General features: G+C 38.2%; 1 protein-coding gene across 1 annotated transcript in view; it reads left to right on the top strand.

Annotated features, from left to right (window-relative positions):
* The first annotated feature begins 6,048 nt into the window (after positions 1 to 6,048).
* The window catches only part of TFB1M (transcription factor B1, mitochondrial), a 70,362-nt gene continuing 57,286 nt past the window's right edge, over positions 6,049 to 19,124 (top strand). The window contains exons 1-2 of the mRNA XM_025422604.3: positions 6,049 to 6,298; positions 9,469 to 9,620. Coding sequence (XP_025278389.1) covers positions 6,166 to 6,298; positions 9,469 to 9,620 — 285 coding nt within the window. The 5' untranslated portion in view covers positions 6,049 to 6,165. The remainder of the gene's footprint in view (positions 6,299 to 9,468; positions 9,621 to 19,124) is intronic.

Below are 19,124 nucleotides of genomic sequence, written 5' to 3'. Positions count from 1 at the left end.
TAGCTAGGTAGTAAGCGTTGCTAAAGCTAGCTATTGTTGTTACACATTAAGTGAGAATAGGTGAGTGTCCTTTGGATTTGGGAACATGGGGATCCTTGGGACTCTGAATGACAGTCACTTTAAAGCACGGATGGACTGGGCTGAGGAGTGGGCAGGAAATGAGCAGGTTTACCTGACTCTTTAGACAAATTTGACTGTGAAGAGAGGCTGGCAATGGGGCAGGAGCTGAAGAGGAGTTGGCTCAAAGGGGTTATGATTAAGTGATTTAAGGCAGGAGACACATGTAGGCTATGATTATTGTTTGGAGCCACACATTCTCTTTTCTTCTCATCCCATGCCAGGTGGCTTCCTCTTCTTCAAGAGGCTCAAGTGGGAGGATGAACAGTCGTTTTGACTCCTCCTTCCTCCTGAGCATCCTCTTTGATATCTGAAGCGAGAATTGCCCATCTAAACCCTCATCTTGGGTGAAGGGGGGAGGCTGCCTACTTAGACTTCCGACCAGGATTTCTGCTTGGTCCTGGTTCCCAAACTGGAGAAACATCAATCATTGTACTGGGAAAGAATAAGAACGCTTGTTCTAGGTTATTTAACCCAATAGCTGAAACTCATTAGGGGAATGATAGTTCAACTTGGAAGTGCAGAGCATGGTAAGGAAAGTTGGGATGACTGAGAGGAGGGGAAGTCTAGTAGGGTAGAGGTAAGTCCAGTAGCAGTCTGAAGGCACTGGACTCCAGGTGGGCCAAAAGGGAAATGAAAGCATGCCAACACCCTTCTCTGGTTCTGCCCCTTGAGGTTGAACAAGACTCCTCCATCCTTCTTCCTTTTGTATTCACCTCCCCCTTCTCAGTTGGGGGAATAGGTAGCTAGTGGCTGTAAATGAATTCCAACTCACTAACTTGTACAGAGAAAGGCAGATCACAGGCCAAGTGTGTGCACAGGGCACTGCCTCCCTCCTGTGGCCTCGGCCTATACTCTTGGGTCTCTGGGGTTTGACATAGTGAGAGTCAAGGAGAAGGGACCTAGAAGGAGAAAGAAGGACTATATGTGGCCTTATGTAGTAGTCTACCTGTAGTCCTTTTGCTGGGGAAGGACAGAGCTGTCACCAAAGTGTCCAGAGAGGCCCACTACTGCTTAAACCCAGAGCCTCTCCATTCACAGAGCAGTTTGCTCTGCATCAATTTTTAACTGCAGAAAAGCCTTCAATGTAAATGTGTTCATATTCACAATTTTATTTATTCTTAAACTTTTTCCCAATTAAATGTTGAGGCTTTGACTAAAAAGCTATTAATATTATAAACATAATAAAGTATTAATAAATTAAATATATTAACAAAATTAATATACTAATAAAATAATTATAATAAATAATAAATCATTAATGCAATAATTATTTTTCAATGCTTCAGCAAATGCTGATTTTTCTCTTCATTCACAAAAAGGTTTTGCTTAAATGTCCAGGGAAAAAGAAATCCCTTACCCATAGCTCTCTAAAGCATCCTGAGTCGAAAAGGTTGTCTGTCCTCATCACCTCGTTAGGATACTTGACGATAATTCACAGACCTTTGGGGGTAATCTGCAGGCTTTCAAATACTGTCGGAATAGTGAAAACCCTATATTTTTAAAAATATGGTAACTGTTACATGGTTTCCTCAGGCAATTAGCCTGCTTGCTACAAGTTGTCCTGCTTCTATCCCCAAAGAGTAAGTAATTTGGTCTGTCTGTTTGGAATTATCATGTATTTCTTTCTTCCCTCTAGGTAGGTCACTAGATTCCTTTATGAACAGTGGGCATCAAACAACCATTTAAAAAAAAAAACTAAATATGTGCAAAAGGCAGCTGTTAATATTTCTCAAGAGCATTAACTCATATTGAGTCATATTATGTGAAATTATAAAATAGTATCAGAAAAGGGCACTTTACATACCATACTAGTCATTTTATAAAGTTCAATTTGGCAATTCCAAGCCACATTTAATTTTCTCTGAAAATTCCCACGCGGCAGAGAGATATTGCTCTTTGTGGCTTTCAAGTCTATTTCAGGGAACTGTAAAATGACAACCTTTTGGAATTAGCACTTTTTCTATAAATAGATACTAAATCACTTTGCCAAATAAAGTCACATATGCATTTTCATTAAAGTAAATACTTAAAATAATAAGTGATTTTGCTATATAACCATTCTGGGATCTATGAAAATTAGAATTCTGTACCACAGTGCAGTATGAGTCATTTGTAGTTCTTCATTTCACTGATAGGTGGGGCTAGTAATTTCTGTATTAATTATAATATTTTAGCATGTTAAAATCTGTATCTAGATGAAGCAGATACTTCAAAGCTTCAAAACTGATGAAACTGCATACTTCTCTTTTAAGGGATAAAACTGCTTACATTAATATGTGAAATACACTACTAAAACACCCCCTGCTGATTTCATAGGCTTTGCCAGGAGTTTTGCATAATTTTCTGAAAATTAAAGGACCGAGGATCAGTATTTATGATGATAAAAATTAGATCTCAAGAACTATTAAAAACTTGGAAGATTCTCCTAAAATGGAATTTTAAAAATTGAGTTCAACAATTATTTAACACATGCCAGAGGTAAAAAAAGAGCAGAGGAGACTCAGAAGATCAGAATTTGAGATTCAGCTGCACACTTACCAGCACCATAACATTGCTCACCTGATACTGTTGTAAACCTACATCACAGAATTGAAATAAGAATTAAATGAAGTAACTTGGGAAACTTTGTATAATAGGTTGTAACTTCACAAATGTTGGTTATTGAATGTAGCAGGTCTAAGACAATAATTCTCATATTTTGATATAAGGATAAAAAAGGATAAATTCTCAGGAATCCACAAATTCTCCACATAAACCATGTTTTTACTCCTTTTAATTTTGTTGTTTATGTTAGTGCTAATCTTTTTTTTTTTTTTTTACATTTATTAGAGAGAGAAAGGAAGCATACATGTGGGAGAGGAAGAGGGAGAGGGAGAGGGAGAGAGAATCTTAAGCAGACTCCCCATTGAGCACAGAGCCCCATGTTGGGCTTGATTTCACAAACCTGGGATCAACACCTGAGTCAAAATCAAGAGTTGGATGCTTAATCCACTGAGTCACCCAGGTACTCTGATGATTTTTGGTGCTAATCTTTAAAAAAGTCCATGTGAGCACATTCTAGATCATCTGAATATCCTCCATATAGCTGCCATGCAACATATATCTTCAGGAGAGCATTAACACCGAGTAATTCAACTTCATTTGTTTCCAAGTGAATGAAAACAGATACAAGCAGACCTTAATATGTAGCTTCCATGTCCTCCAAGGGAAAGGCAGCGTACAATGGCAAAAATTCTGAGCAAAGATTTGGTGGTAATTTGAATCCAGAAAACCAATGAGAAAATCATTACAAGGCATGCTGTGACCTTAGTAAACTGAACTTTAAGAAAACAAAATCCTGCCTTAAGAGCAGTGATTAGGGCAGCCTGGGTGGCTCAGCGGGTTTGGCGTTGCCTTTGGCCCAGGTTGTAATCCTGGGGACCCCGGATCGAGTCCCTCGAGTCCCGCGTCGGGCTCCCTGCATGGAGCCTGCTTCTCCCTCTGCCTGTGTCTCTGCCTCTCTGTGTCTCTCATGAATGAATAAATAGAATTTAAAAAAAAGAGCAGTGATTAAACACCTTGCATCATTTATATTGATTTTGTAGCTTAGCACATATTTATTGTAATTGTTTTAGTTAAATAGCCATAGGAAAATTGTAACCTTAAGCTTATGTTCAGACTAATACTCCATTTATTTAAATAAGATTATAAAATTAACATATCTTAGTTAACTTAAAAATAATACTTGAGGGGTGTGACCCATGAGATCAGAACTCGGAAAAGAAAAAATTTATGGTTAAGTCTTCTTTCTGTACCTTGCTGTGCAATCCTGGATAATGACGTCCTTCACAGTAAAAGAATGATAACAATCTCATTCACATAGGAACACCATGAGGAGTAAAGGAAATAATTATATGTAATTGTAAATGAATGCCTGTGTATACTGTGGAATATAAGGACTCTGAATCAAGAGTTTAGGCTTTCAAACTACATTTCTATGCCACCTTGGGCAAATCACCTTACCTCTATGAGAGTCATGTCCCAATTTTCTAAAGCTAGGAGCTATGTCAGATTATCTCACAGTTCTTTTAATATAGCTCCAATAGGAAGTGGTTGGGTTTTCCATTGAGATTTCAGCGAAAATTTCATTCAATTTCACTCTTATCATATCTGCAGGTACTTGGTTTTCCATTAGCTTTATTATAAACTCACCACTCTGAGAAATAAAAAATGTTGATTCACTTGTGATCAAGGCAGCAATTTGCAAAAAACACGGTCAGGAAAGCTAAATTCTCCCACATAGCAGAGAGAGTTCAATCTTTGCTTTGTTGTTTCCTGTTATAATAAACAGAATTCAGATTTGAGTCTTTGACCTTAGATATAACCATCCTAGGTGAGTCAAATGACCTCTCAACATTGATTGTACCGCTTAAAAAGCAGGCTCTGGACACAGACTTGTGGATTCAAATCCTGATTCCACTACTTATTAGCTCTGCAGCCTAGGACACAGCGCTGAACCTCTCTAAGCCTTTATCTTTTGTAACAATTAATGAGATAACAGTTGTAAAGCACTCAGCTGTGAAGCTGGTACTTTGGGAACCATTGGGCAAATGTTAGCTATTACAAGTATTATCATGTTTATTTCCTTTCCTTTTCATCCTTACCTTTCCAAGTACTGCAAGAAGAGACTGCAATACTTGGAGCAGCAAGGGGCAGTAAGAAAATCTGGGGGAAAAAAAAAAAGAAAGAAAATCTGGGGAAGGCAAACAAGGAGTGGCAACTAACATTCAATGCAAAGGCAGATGACTACAAAAAGTAGCCACTATGCATGTCCAGAAACTTAGATTGGGTCTGGGTTCCATTATTTTCTAGTTTTGTGAGCATCAATTAATTTGTATCACTTAAGTTTTTGTTTCCTCCGCTTTCACTAGAGACTAGTTATATTTATATCATAAGACTGTTGGTGAAATGCTCAAAAACAAATACTCGACATATTTGAAAACACTTCCTGAACTCTAAACAAGGCAGCTTTTCTCACTGGATACATTTAAAGGGGGCAGAAGAGTTGGATTCTACCTCCGGCCCTTCTCACCACAAACTGCGCTCCTCCTTAACCGCTCTGGCCGGGATCATCTGCTAGATCCTTGCGGTAGCAAGGCCACCACTGATCACCAGCTGACCCATGCCTTGCACACCAGGCGACTCCTCTTTTAGTTCTTGCAACCTTAAGGTAGATATGTCCATTTAACAGATGAAAGACTAAGGCTGAAAGAAGTTAGAAACCTGCCATCAGCACCTACAATGCCAGTTCTTTTTTTTTTTTTTTTTAAGATTTATTTATTCGTGAGAGACACAGAAAGAGAGGCAGAGACACAGGCAGAGGGAGAAGCAGGCCCCCTGCAGAGGGCCCGATGCGGTGGGGGGGGGGGGGGGACTCGATCCCAGGCCCCCAGGATCAAGACCTGAGCCCAAGGCAGATACTTAACCACGGAGCCACCCAGGCACCCCTACAATGCCGATGTTTTGAAAACATCTACCATAAGAGAAAACTGTTAGCAACCGATAGTTTTGCCTCTAATCATTGGCTTTCCCGCAATTATCCACGGAGGGGAACGCGGCAAGTCCAACCGCCAGAAGCCCCAGGGGGCGTTCCGAGGCGCCAAGCTCCTGAGACCCACCCCTCCGAGACCCGGTGGGAACGTGAGGTCCCCGCCTCCAGGCCGCCCTGGCCCCGCCCACCAGGAGCGGTCCCGCCCACCAGGAGCGGCCCCGCCCACCAGGAGCGGCCCCGCCCACCAGGAGAGGCCCCGCCCCCGGGCTCCGCTCCGTCACCGGAGGAACACAGCGTAAGCCCAGCGCGCGTCGCGCTTAGCGAGAAACGGCGCATGCGCTCTGGATGCGTCCGGATTTCCTGTCTGCCCTCCCAGCTTCCGGCGAGGTACATCCGACCAATAGAGCGGGCTCGGGGGCGGGCCTTAATGCTCGCGGCTCCCGCCATCCTCCCTGGAGGATTTAAGGGCAGCGCGGAAAGTCCGCGGTGCAAAGTGGACGGTTCCGCGGGGCTGGATGGCTGCGTCCGGGACGCTGAGTACTTTCCGACTCCCGCCGTTGCCCACGATTCGAGAAATCATTAAGTTGTTCAGGCTGCACGCCGCGAAGCAACTGTCCCAGAATTTTCTCCTGGACTTGAGGCTGACAGGTGGCTGTCTTCTCAGGGCTGCCCGGCTGTCTCCCCCGCATCCCCGGGCACGTGGGTCAGGGAGCTGGCCTGGACCTGCGGGCGGGTTTCTGGGGTCAGGCGATGGGCAGGGGGCCGTAGGTCAGGGCCTTCTACCGCTTTGTGGGTGGTTGGCCTGCAGGAGGGCGTGCTCGCGGGTGTTCGCCGTGGGCTAGTGCAGGCAGGCTGTGCAGACGCCGAGCAGACGCTAGGGGAGGCCGGGGTCGCGTGTCCTGAGGCGCATGTGGAAGTTGGAATCACGGTGTGCCAACCCACGGCCTGGGGCTGCACGTGCGACTTTGACCTCTCTTGCAGTTTAAAGCTGTCAGAATTTGTATTAGTGCAGGGAGTTTTTCAGTAACGTGTCGCAAGAGTGTCGCTCGTGGGATGACGTTATTTATTTTTTTTTATTTTATTTTATTTTTTTGGATGACGTTATTTAAAGGGTTACCTGTTGAATGCAAAACTCTTGAGGGTGCAGATACTCGGTAAATGCGTATCAGACAGCCTGCGGCGTGCTGGTGCTGGAGACGCAGCTGGGGGGTGAACCAGGCAAAGTCTGTCCTCAAGGAGCTTGCACTTTTAGTAAGCTCACATTCCCACCCCTTATTTTAAGTCCCTTTTTATGCGGTAAAATTTTATGTGCCATAAAGTGAGCCAGTCTGGAGTGCAGAGTTTGATATACATTCGTTTAACCGCCACCCCCTCTCCCCCGCCCCGTATCTTGGTGATAGTTTCTTCTGAAAGGTGAGGTTGCAAGAATAACATGTATTAGCAATAGGTCCACTGCTGGAGAATTTACCGTATTGGGGAATTTGGTACTTAGTTCCATTTTGGCCCCTCTTGAGAACCTGGAAAGATCAGCAAATCATACCCCAAAAGTTGATTTTTTCAGTTAAGTGACGTATGAAATAAGATATTTTATTTCTTGGATGTGGAGTCTTCGTGCTACCAGTAGAAATAGGACTTAGGGTAAAATACCTTGACTAAACTTCAGTTTCTCTTCTGTTAATTGGAGGAGGGCCCCTACTTCGAGAGCTTTAAAGAGTTATCCACCTCTAAAATTCTTTAGTTCTAGCAGTAACTAGAACTGGCCTTGTCTGCCAGTCACTAGTCCCATTCTATAGGTAAATAAAGCGCCTTTCCTTTTTTTTTTTTTTTTTATAAAGTTCCATTCTTAAGACGGAAGATACAGGTCTTTATATTTTTGATGTTAAAAAAAATCCTTTGTGTACAGTATCTTGTGTGAGCCTTTAGTCATCCTTAGGAGTAAATTCTGGAATCTAGATACTATTCCTTCTCTGGGAACCAACGTGAAGGAAGATTAAAGTACTTGTCTGGGGTAAGAAGCTCAGATGGGAGCAGATATTTAGCGAATTGACAGTGCCTCTTTGATACTGTATTGGAATGTGCCTGAAGAGTTTGAGGGCAGAGCCCCTGACCTCTACTATGGTGGCACCTCATTTAAAAAAAAAAAATGAGGATTTAAATCCATAATACCTGTGCTTACTGTATCAACTCTGTTGCCTCTGAAAGGCATTGGTGTGTAGTGGAGGAAGGATCGCTTTAGAATTTACCCCTGAGCTGGAGTCCCTTCTCTTCCCTTTTCTTTCTAGATGACTTTGTACACATGAAACAACAGACAAGGAAATTGAAAAGTTCAGAGAAGTTAAATTGGGATAGTAGTTCTTAATGCATTAGAAGGGTTGGAAGGATTGTGAGATGCAAGGGAGCAAGCATGTAAAGCATCTAAAACAAATTGTTGGTGAGCATATATTAATTCCCTCCCAGCACTAGTTAAAAGCTATTTGGGGGCGCCTGGGTGGCTCAGTCCATTAAGTGTACCACTCTTGATTTCCATTCAGGTCATGATCTTGAGGTGGTGAAATTGAGCCCAGTGTGGGGCTCTGTGCTCAGTGGGAGTCAGCTTGAGACTCTCTCTCCTGCTCCCTCTGCCCTTCCCCCACCCCCACTCACAGGTGCTCTTGTGCCTGACCTCTCCCACCTCCCCTGCCTTTCTTTAGAATAAGTAAATCTTAAAAAAAAAAAAAAGAGAGAGAGAGACAAAACTATTTTTGCATTTTGGCCTACAAAAAGTGGTGCCATACCATCTCAGTGAATACTGCAAAGAAGTGCTGATAATGTTTTCAGTGGCTAAATTTCCACTATCCCAGGAGACCCAGTTACTTGGAATTTAGTATCTCAGTCAATAAGACCAGCCTGTTATATGTTTTATCAGAAGTGATAATTGGTTGCAATGAATCCTCAGTAATCTTTTTCATGATTTATTAAGATCTGCTAACTTAAAGAGGTTGATCAATTGAAAACATTAACTTTTCCTAACTTTTCCATATCAATTTGCATATTTGTAAAGCTTAAAACACTTCCACTGAGAAGTTTAACTTTTTTTTTTTTTTTTTTTTTTTTTTGAGAAGTTTAACTTTCTAAAAATGACCAAGAATCTAAATTTCTGCTAGTCCTATGATCTAGGAACTTGTTGCTGTGACCAATTAGTTGTTTATAGGTGAAAATGAGACAGCTAGCTTTGGGATTTAAAACTACCAGCATTGGAAATTACGAACGTGAAACTAGTCTTATTCAAATATTCAATATTTGGCACTAGTGGGATCCCTGGGTGGCGCAGCGGTTTGGCGCCTGCCTTTGGCCCAGGGCGCGATCCTGGAGACCCGGGATCGAGTCCCACGTCGGGCTCCTGGTGCATGGAGCCTGCTTCTCTCTCTGCCTGTGTCTCTGCCTCTCTCTCTCTCTCTGTCTGTGACTTAAATAAATAAATAATAAATAAAATATTAAAAAAAGAAATATTTGGCACTAGAGAGATGGTATATGCTTACCCAGTTGGTCTTAGGAATTGATAGGTTTGGCAGAAGAACAGATGCAAAAATACAGCATTAACTATATTTAAATTAGGAAATTTGTCACAATCTTATTTTTAAGAGACTGATAATACAATTCAATCATATAGTAGAATATTGAATGGCCTAAACCATATTGGTTTAGGTTAAGAGGTAAGTAATTGGATAAATACGGTATAAAAGACTAGTTGAGTAATGGTTGATAAGAATTTGTGGAGACTGTTGTTAAATTTTGTACGTTGAAATTTATCAAGGTAATTAAAACATTCTTTTTTCTAGATAAAATTGTAAGAAAAGCTGGCAATCTGACAAACGCTTATGTTTATGAAGTGGGCCCTGGGCCAGGAGGAATCACAAGATCAATTCTCAATGCTAATGTTGCTGAACTTTTGGTGGTTGAAAAGGATAGTCGATTTATTCCTGGGCTACAGGTAAGATACTTAAAATTGTCTTTTTTAGGAGGCAAAAACCCAATTTAAATCTTCAGGCCATGATTCTTAAACCTCAGAATTTCCGAGGACTATTTATATAGTTTGCTCTTCAAACTGCCGATCTCCAGGCCCCATTCCAGAGATCCTGATTCCATAGCCTGGAAAGATCTAGGAATTGTATTTTTAGCAAGCATCCCAGCATGGTCTGTTGACCATTACTTAAATAAACCTGCTTTATGCATTAATGCTAGACAAACTAGTTGTTTTGTGTGATCTCTTTTTAAAATCTAATAGCTGTGCATGTTCTGGCCCACTCCTTCAAAAATAAGTAAAATAAATAATGCCAATGACTTAGTTATTGGCATGGCTTCTGAGAACTTCATTTCGATTCAGAAAAGCATTTCTACAAGCAAAAGTTGGAGAAAACATATGCTTTTTTAAAGAGAGATTAATTGTTAAGCTTCAGCATTTGTTAAGAATTTTTTAAGTGAAGAAATGTTGTACCACTGTACATGTAGATTTAAGATGAGGTTTGAATGAAGTGGTACATGCATCTTAAAACAGTATGTGCCATAATTATATGAAAAATATTTGAAGGAACTGGGCATGTTTGAGGCTGAGAAGGGGAGCCTTGAGTAGTGAGGAGATTCATAGCTGCCTATGAAAAGGTAGCAGTGAAGAGGACAGCTTATTTTGATTTCTAGTAAAGAACTAATACAAGTAGATGGAAATTGAGGGAAGCAAATGTGGATTTAAAATAAGGAGGGACTTATATATTTTCAATGGTGGCAAACAGTGAAACCCATTATATCAGGGATTTTGTAAAGGGAATTCTTCACAGGGGGGCACTTACTGGCTAAAGGGCCTTTGTTTGATTCTTCTATAATTCTGAAACTCTACAAGAGCCCTTAGCCTTTGGCTTAGATGAGTAGCAATTTATTAAGGGAGTTCAATAGAATAATAAAGTTATCCGCATTATTACTTTCATACAAGAAACAAATTGGTTTAAAATTGGTACAATCTAATGCTTGTATGTGCAATAATTGAAAAATGTTTCATTTCTACCAGAACAATTTGAGGAAATTTGTTTGAAAGTCTGGGCTTTGTATACATGCAACTGATTTTTTTTTTTTTAAATCTAGTGATTTATTTCTCATTGGACTACATTTTGTTTTATGCTGTAAAAATTATATAATATTTAGTGTTATCTAATTTTACCACTCAATTGACAGAATTAGTTTCAGTTTTATAACTTTATTTTGGGACTCTCATATGGTACCTATTTCTTGACATGAAATTTAATAGTGAGTTTAGCTTTGAACTACTTTGTTCATTAAAGAACTGTCTCTCAATTAGAGGTGAAAATGGGAATATTTTATTTTTGGTGAGATCATGAGATGATGAAAAGAAGCTGAATAACACTGTGTAATTCCATTTAGCTTTTTTTCATCTAGCCCTTTCTGGACATGGGAAATACTCATCTGACTTCTTGCCCTTGAAGAGACTTCCTAACCCTCGATCTTAGCATCTGTTATGTATAATTCTTTCTCATGAGTCAAGGAGGTGAAACAAATTTCTGTTCATCCCCACCTAATTTACATATTATCCCTTCTGATCTCAACTAAGGATCTTTGAAGACAGACTGCTTAGAAGGCAGCTACACACTTCTCTTTTCAGCTGCCCTACCAAGTCCCTGCACTCCTGACCCCTGTCTCATTAGATTGATCCTCTGATGGACAACAAATAAGAACATACTGTATCTGCCCCCTCTGGAATGTCTGCCAAGAGCATAGAGATTCTTGTGTTTCATTTCCTGCTCTATCTCTACCACATGCAACCATGCCTGGCATATAGCAGGTGTTCAATAACGCCTTACATGGAAAAATAAAAGGTTGACTATATGCATATCTATCTATCTAGGTAACCAACTAAATGTGTCATTTAACAATGAAAATGAATAATTATATAGCATTGATTATTAAAAAGTTTTGTGCTCATTTTTCTAACTATAAATATTTGTTTCAAGGTAAATTACTCTGCAAAAAAATGTGGATTTGTCTTCCTGTTTCTGTAGAAAAAGCAAAATTCTTAGTGTCTTATATTGCAAGAAAGGAATTTGCCTTAAAAAGAAATATTGGGTACTAAAATATCAAATAGATTTCTTTTTCCTGTAAAGGATGTTTCAATATGTAAAACCACTTTCATTTAGAGGTACTAAATTAATCATAAAAATAAAGGCAGAAGGAGTGATCTATTTTAAGGATTCCATTTTAGTGGTTTCTAAGCTAATAGAATTACTTTTTAAAGAAATTGTAATAATTTATAAAATGTCTTCTATCTGAAAGTATGTCATTTGTATCTTAATTCTTATAATATCGTCATGAGGCATCTTAGGGGAAAGTACATAGTGCTAACATACAGGTTTTACCATCGGCATGTTGTAAAGTAAAAAAGCATGTCTAATATGTGAAGGCATTATGGGATAGTTTTGTGGTAAAGAACACAGACCTCATCAAATTGCCTGGCTTTGACTTCAGGCTCTACCATTTACTGGTTGTAGGACTTTGGGGAGGTATATTATATCTTTCTGTGCCTCCATTTGCTCATAGGATTGTAATGATTAAATGAATGCCTCATACTTAAGTCAAGGACTCAATATAATTTTCAGTATAGGTAATCAATTAGATTATTATCCCTGTGCCTTAGGCATCTCTGTTAATTAAGGATTGATCAGGAGACTGCTAATCTGGAAACAGGTAAGGAGGACTGCAAAGTTATTCCTTTTGGAGCATTAGAATTTAAATCCCCAGTGCCTTGGAAATGTTGGAGCTTTCTCCCCCACTCCTCACATTAGCATTGGACATCCAGGGTTTCTATGTTGTAGCATTCTCTAGTGACTGCACATTTTTAAGGTTGTTTTGTTGTTGTTACATTTCTATGGCTGGGTAGGTTCTTTGTGCTTTGGAGGAAAGTGAGATTTTTTGATAACTCAGAGAACTTGAGATTTTGGTAAGTGCTTCCCCATTTCTGAGTTAGAGAGAACATCATGAGTAATATGTTCTTGAAGTAAGTAATCTGGGTTTCTCATTTTTTTTCTTTTTGTTTTAAAGATTTTGTATATTAATAACAATCATATTTATAGAGGGTTTACTGTACTAAGTACTTTGTTTTATAGCTTTATTGAGGTATTATTGATGTGCAGTAAATTGCACTTGTTACAAGTGTACAGATTACCGAATTTTGACAAATATATATCATGAAACCATCACCACAAACAAGATAATGACTACCTGTCACCTTCAGGGTTCCTCATTTTTCTTCATAATCCATCCCTTCCTCCTCCCCTTCCCTATCTTCAGACAACCACTGATCTGTTTTGTCACTATAGGATATTTTCCATTTTTTAGAATTTTTTTTAAAGATTTTATTTGTTCATGAGAGACAGAGAGAGGCAGAGACATAGGCAGAGGGAGAAGCAGGCTCCCCGTCGAGAGCCTAAGGTGGGACTCGATCCCAGGACCCTGGGATCACACCCTGAAACACAGGCAGATGCTCAACCACTGAGCAACCCAGGCATCCCCATTTTTTAGAATTTTATGTAAGTATATGCTGTTTTTTGTCTGATGTCGTTTACTGAGCATAAGTATTTTGAGATTCATCCATGTTGGGGTGTTTATCAATAGCTTGATTTTTTTGTTTGTTTTATTGCTGACTAGGATTCCATCGTATGGATATCCCAGATTTATAAATCCTTTCACCAGTTCATGGACTTTGAGTTGTTTTCATTTTTTGGCAATTATGTATACAGCTGTCATTAACATTCACATGCAAGTCTTTGTGTGAATATATACTCTTATTTCACTTGAATAAAGAATTGGAGGTGGAGTGTCTGAGTCTTATGGTAGGTATATGTTAAACTTTTTTGAAACTACCAAACTGTTTTACAAAGTGGCTGGCTGTATCGTTTAACATTCCCTGCCCCCATCCCCAGCTGTGCATGAGAGTTCCTTTGCTTCACATGCTTCTTATACTTGATATGGTTAATCATCTTAATTGTAACCATCCAAATGAGTATGTAGTGGTATCTTAATTTTTTTTTTTTATTGTATATACTTATTCATGGGAGACGCAGAGACATAGGCAGAGGGAGAAGCAGATTCCATGTAGGGAGTCTGATACAAGATTTAATCCAAGGACCACAGGATCACGAGACTTGAGCCAGAGGCAGATGCTCAATCACTGAGCCACCCAGGTGCCCCTAAATGTGGTTTTTATTTGCATTTTCCTAATCAGTAATAGTGGATATTTATTTATTTATTTATTTATTTATTTATTTATTTAAGAGAATGTGGGGCAGGGGGTGCAGAGGAAGAGGGAAGGATGAGATCCTCAAGCAGCCTATTGAGTGCAAAGCCCTTTGTGGGATTTATTTATTTATTTATTTATTTATTTATTTATTTAAAGAGAATGTGGGGCAGGGGGTGCAGAGGAAGAGGGAAGGATGAGATCCTCAAGCAGCCTATTGAGTGCAAAGCCCTTTGTGGGATTTGATCCCAGGACCCTGAGATCATGACTTGAGCCGAAATCAAGTCGGCTGCTTAACCCACTGAGCAGCCCAGGTACCCCTAGACATATTGTTCATGTGTTTTGTTTTGTTTTTTTGCCATCTCTGTATCTTCCGAGGGGGAATTCTGCAAATATTTTGAGCATTGTTTGTTTTGTCTTCATATTACTGTATTATAAGAGATCTTTATATAGTTTAGATACAAGTATTTTGTCAGATATATGTTTTATAGTGCTTTCTTTTCAGATATGACTTACCTTTTTTTCTTTGACATTTAACAGTGTCCTTCAAAGAGTAAAGCTTGTTTCAATGAAGTACAGTTTATCAGTTTTGTTTTCCTTTTGAGTTTGATGCTTTTTGCATCTTATGTTAAAAAACAATTGTCAAAATGAGAACTAAAAATTTCTATGTTCTCTTCTAGATGTTTTATAGTTTCAAGTTTTGCACATAGGTTTATGATACATTTTGAGTTACCTTTTGTGTGTAGTGTGAGGTAAGGGTACAGGTTCTTTTTTTTTTTTTTGTAATTTTTTTCTTTCTTTCTTTTTTTTTTTTTTTTTTTTGCACCACTTGATTAAAAAAATTTATCTTTTCCTCATTGAATTGCCTTGGTCCTATTGTCAAAAACCAGCTGGTCTTATATACAGTGGTCTGTTTCTGGTCTGTTTCTGGCTTCTGCTGAGGTCCAGAAATATCAGTATCTTTTCTATTGATATATAGGTCTGTTTTTTGCCCTGAGACCAACCTATACTGATTACTGTAGCTTTATAGTAAGACTTGAGAGCAGGTAATATAAGTCTTCCCACCTTGCCTTTCTTTTCCAAAATTGTTTTGGCTATTCTGTAAGTCCTTTTGCATTTCCATATAGTTGTAAAATTAGATCATCAATTTCCTTTTTTTTTTTTTTAAAGCCGAGGGGATTTTGATTGGGACTGGACTAAAACTATAGATCATTGTGAGAACTGGCATCTTAATGGTATAAGTTCCTGATCTGTAAACATGGTATGTCTCCCTGTTTATTTAGATTTTCTTTAATTTCTCTCAACAGTGTTTTGTAGTTCTAAGTATATAAGTCTTGCATATCTTTTGTCAAATTTACTCCATGTATGTCCTATTTTTTGGTACCCTGGTCGTTGGTATTAGTTTTTAATTTCTATTTCCATTTTTATGTTGCTGCTATGTAGAAATACTGTTTTTCTTGACATGGACTTTGTATCCTGCAACCTTGCTGCACTCACTTATTAGTGGCTGTTTTGTAGATTTCTTAGCATTTTCTGCACGTATTATCATTTCATCAGCAGTGCACACTGTTTTACCTCCTCCATTTCAATCAGTTTTGCCTCTGTTTCTTGTCTTGGCTATAATCTCCAATATAATGTTGAACAGAAATAGGAGTAGACATCCTTGCCTGTCCCTGATCTCAGGGGGAAAGCATTCAGACATTCCATTGAGTATGGTATTAGTTGTAGGTTTTTCAAACTGAGGAAGATCCCTCTGTTCTAGTTTGCTGAGAGGTTGTGGTGCTTTGTTTGGTTTTTGTTTTTGTTGTTTTTTAGTTTTTTTTTTTTTTTAAATAATGGGTGTTGAGTTTGCAAAAATACTTTTTCTGAGTTTATTGAGATAATCATGACTTTTTTTTTTTTTTAGTTTGTTAATATTGTAAATTATATTGATTTTCTTTTTTTCTTCTAACGGTAAACCAACCATCCGTACAATCTTTGGTGATATCCTCTTTCTCATTCATGATATTGGTAATTTGTGTCTTTTTTTCCTATCTGTCTGGCTGCATATTGGTGAACTTTATTGATCTTCTCAAAAAACAACAGCAAAAAAGCTTTTGAGTTCATTGATCTGTCTTGTGTTCTGTTTTCTATGTCACTGATTTCTGCTCTGAAATCTTAATTATGTTATATCTTCAATTTCCTTGAGGTTTAATTTGTTCTTTGTATAGGTTTTTAAGGTGGAAGCTGAGGTTGTTTCTTTAAGACCTTTCTTATTTTCTCCTAGATGTTTATTGGTGCTATAAATTTCCTTCTCAGTATTACCTGAGCAAAATCCCACAAATTTTGATAGGTTGTGTTTTCATTTTAATTCATTCAAAATACTAACTTAAGAAAAAAAATTTTCTTTTGAGATCTTAGACGGAAAGAAAGACTTACAAAAGAAGTTCAGAATTCCCATAGAAAGCTTCAACTCCAATTTCCCTTTTAATTTCTTACTTGACTTGTTGGGGTACTTAGACATGTATCATTTGGCTTGTAAATTTTGGGGTTTTTCAGATATCTTTCTGTTATTTTTCATTTAATTCCATTGTGATCAGAGAACATACTTTGCATGACTTGAATACTTTTAAATTAATTTGTAATTGTTTTCTGGTGTAACATGATTTGTCCTGGTAAATCATGTTTCCTTATGCATTTGGAAAGAATATACATTCTGGTGAAAAAGATACACGTTCTTCTGTTGGATGTTACAGAAATTTCAGTAGGTCAAGTTGGGGTTACCCAAGTCTTCTATATCTTGGTGATTTCCTACTTGTTCTATTATTTATTAAGCGAAGGGTATATTGAAATTTCCAGTTCTAATTGCAGGCTTGTCTATCCCTTCTTGCAGTTCTTTCAGTTTTTCTTTCATCTATTTTGAAGTAATGTTATTAGATGCATAATCACTTAGGATTGTTATGTCTTCGTGATGAATTGGTTCCTCTATCATGAAATGATCATCATGATCTCTGGTGATGTTCTTTCCTCTAAAATCTACCTTGATAATATAGCCATTCCAACTTTCCTTTGATTATGTTAGAGTGATGCACTTTTTCATCCTTTTTATTTGTGGCTCTATATTTAAAGTGGATTTCTTATAGGCAGCATATAGCTAAGTCTTGCTTTTTTCTCACCAATCTGATCATCTCTGTTTTCTGTATTAGTTTCCTATTGTTGCTGTAAGAAATTACCACAAATGCAGTAGGTTAAAATGATACCAGTTTATTCTCTTACAGTTCTGGGAATAAGAAGTCTAAAATGAAGGTCAGTAGGGCTCTATTCCTTTTCTGGAGGCTTCAGGGGAGAATCATTTCTTTGCCTTTTTCAGCTTCTGGAGGCCACCTGCATTTACTAGCTCCTGGACTTCTTGCTTCTAAATCTACTATTGACTTCAATCTTTCTGCCTCATTCTTATGAAGGCCCTTGTGATTGATTGCATGGGTCCACCCAGATAATTTAGGATAATCTCCTCATCTTGTGATCTTTAATCACATCTGCAGAGTCCTTTTTACCATGTAAGATAATATAGCCATGGGGATTAGGATATGGAGATCTTTGTGGGGCAGGAATTCAGCCTGCTACAATTTACATCTATAACTTTCAATATTTTGGTAATTTATTGAAGGTATGTGGTTATACCTCTTTAATGTATCCCAATTAATCTTCAAGTAATAAAGTAGCACTTCATGTGTAGCATACAAATCTTGTAATAGTGTATTTGTATTTCTTCTTGCAGGCCTTTATACTATTATTATAAGCTTTACTTCTCCATATGTTGTAAAGTTCATAATACAATGTTGTTTTGTTTTAAAAGTCAATTCTATATTAAAGAGATTTTAATACAGTTGAATTTTGAACAATGTGGGTGTTAAGGGTGCTGACCTCCAAACAGTTAAAAATATGCGTGTAACTTTGGACTCCCCAGAAACTTAACTACTAAACCCTACTGTTAACTAGAAGCCTTACAATAACCAGTCAATTAATGCATACTTTGTATGTTTTGTGCCATATTCTTATTGTAAAGTAAGCTAGAGAAAAGAAAATGTTATGAAGAAAATCATAAGAAAAAGAAATATATTTATAGTACTATAAGAAATCTGCATGTAAGTCAACCAACCAGTGCTGTTCAAACCCTGTTGTTAAAGGGTCAAGTATAATAAGAAAAATTGTTACATATTTACCCATATGGTTACTTCCCCCCCCCCCCCCCCCCCCGCCCCTTTGATATTAAGTATACTCCAAGCCCAGTGTGGAGACCCAACACAGAGCTTGAACTCAGGTCTCTGAGCTGAGATCAAGAGCTGGATGCTCAACCGAGCTATCCAGGTGCCCCATTTTGATTCTCTTCATCCATATTTCCATTTACTATTATTTTCTTTCTACCTGAAAGACTTTCTTTAGCATTTTTTATAACTGTGGATCAGTTGATGACAGAACTTCAGTGCTTGTATGTCTGAAAAAGTGTTTTACTTTGCCTTTGTTTTTGAAAAACATACTAGCAGGTTTTTTTTCTTTTAGTAGTCAAAAGATTTTGCTCTGCCATCTTCTCATTTGCATTGTTTCTGACAAGAAATCTGTTGTCATTCTTGTCTTTGTTTCTCTGCCTTTTTTCTCTGACTTCTTTTAAGATTTACTATCAGTGTTTTTGAGCAATTTCATCATGGTGCACCTTTGTGTCCTTTTCTTTGTATTTCTTTTGTGTGGGACTCCTTGAGTTTCTTAGAAATGCAGGTTTTCCTGAATTTCCTGCTGTCCAGTGTCTGAAAACTGTTGTTTCATCTATTTTGTCCATTTTTTTAAATCTCTTTAAGCCAGCTGGTCTTATATATTTCGTTTTAGCCAGAGTAAGAAGCTCTGGGATTCTTTTTAATTATTATGTGCTTGTTTTATGGAATTTTGGAGACAGTCATGATTGTTGTTAGTTTCACCTCTGAGTTTTATAATAGGTAAACAGTGATTATTTCTACTTGACAGGCAGGTTGGAAAGCTCACAGGATTGAGAATCAAATTGGCTGGTGTCAGATCTCAGAAATGGTACATACTAGCTTTGTGATCTTGAGCTTGTTGTTGGGCCAGTTTTAGCTCCAGCTTTCTCATCTGCAGCATGGGAATAATAGCAATCATTTGTGATCCTTGCAGGGATAGATGGAAATTTTTGTAAAGAGATTGGCATATAAA

Source organism: Canis lupus, chromosome 1 (assembly GCF_003254725.2).
Source record: "Canis lupus dingo isolate Sandy chromosome 1, ASM325472v2, whole genome shotgun sequence".
In the NCBI taxonomy this organism is placed as follows: domain Eukaryota; kingdom Metazoa; phylum Chordata; class Mammalia; order Carnivora; family Canidae; genus Canis; species Canis lupus.
The sequence above is the reverse complement of the archived record's forward strand: the minus strand, read 5'-3'. Positions and strand labels throughout refer to the sequence as shown.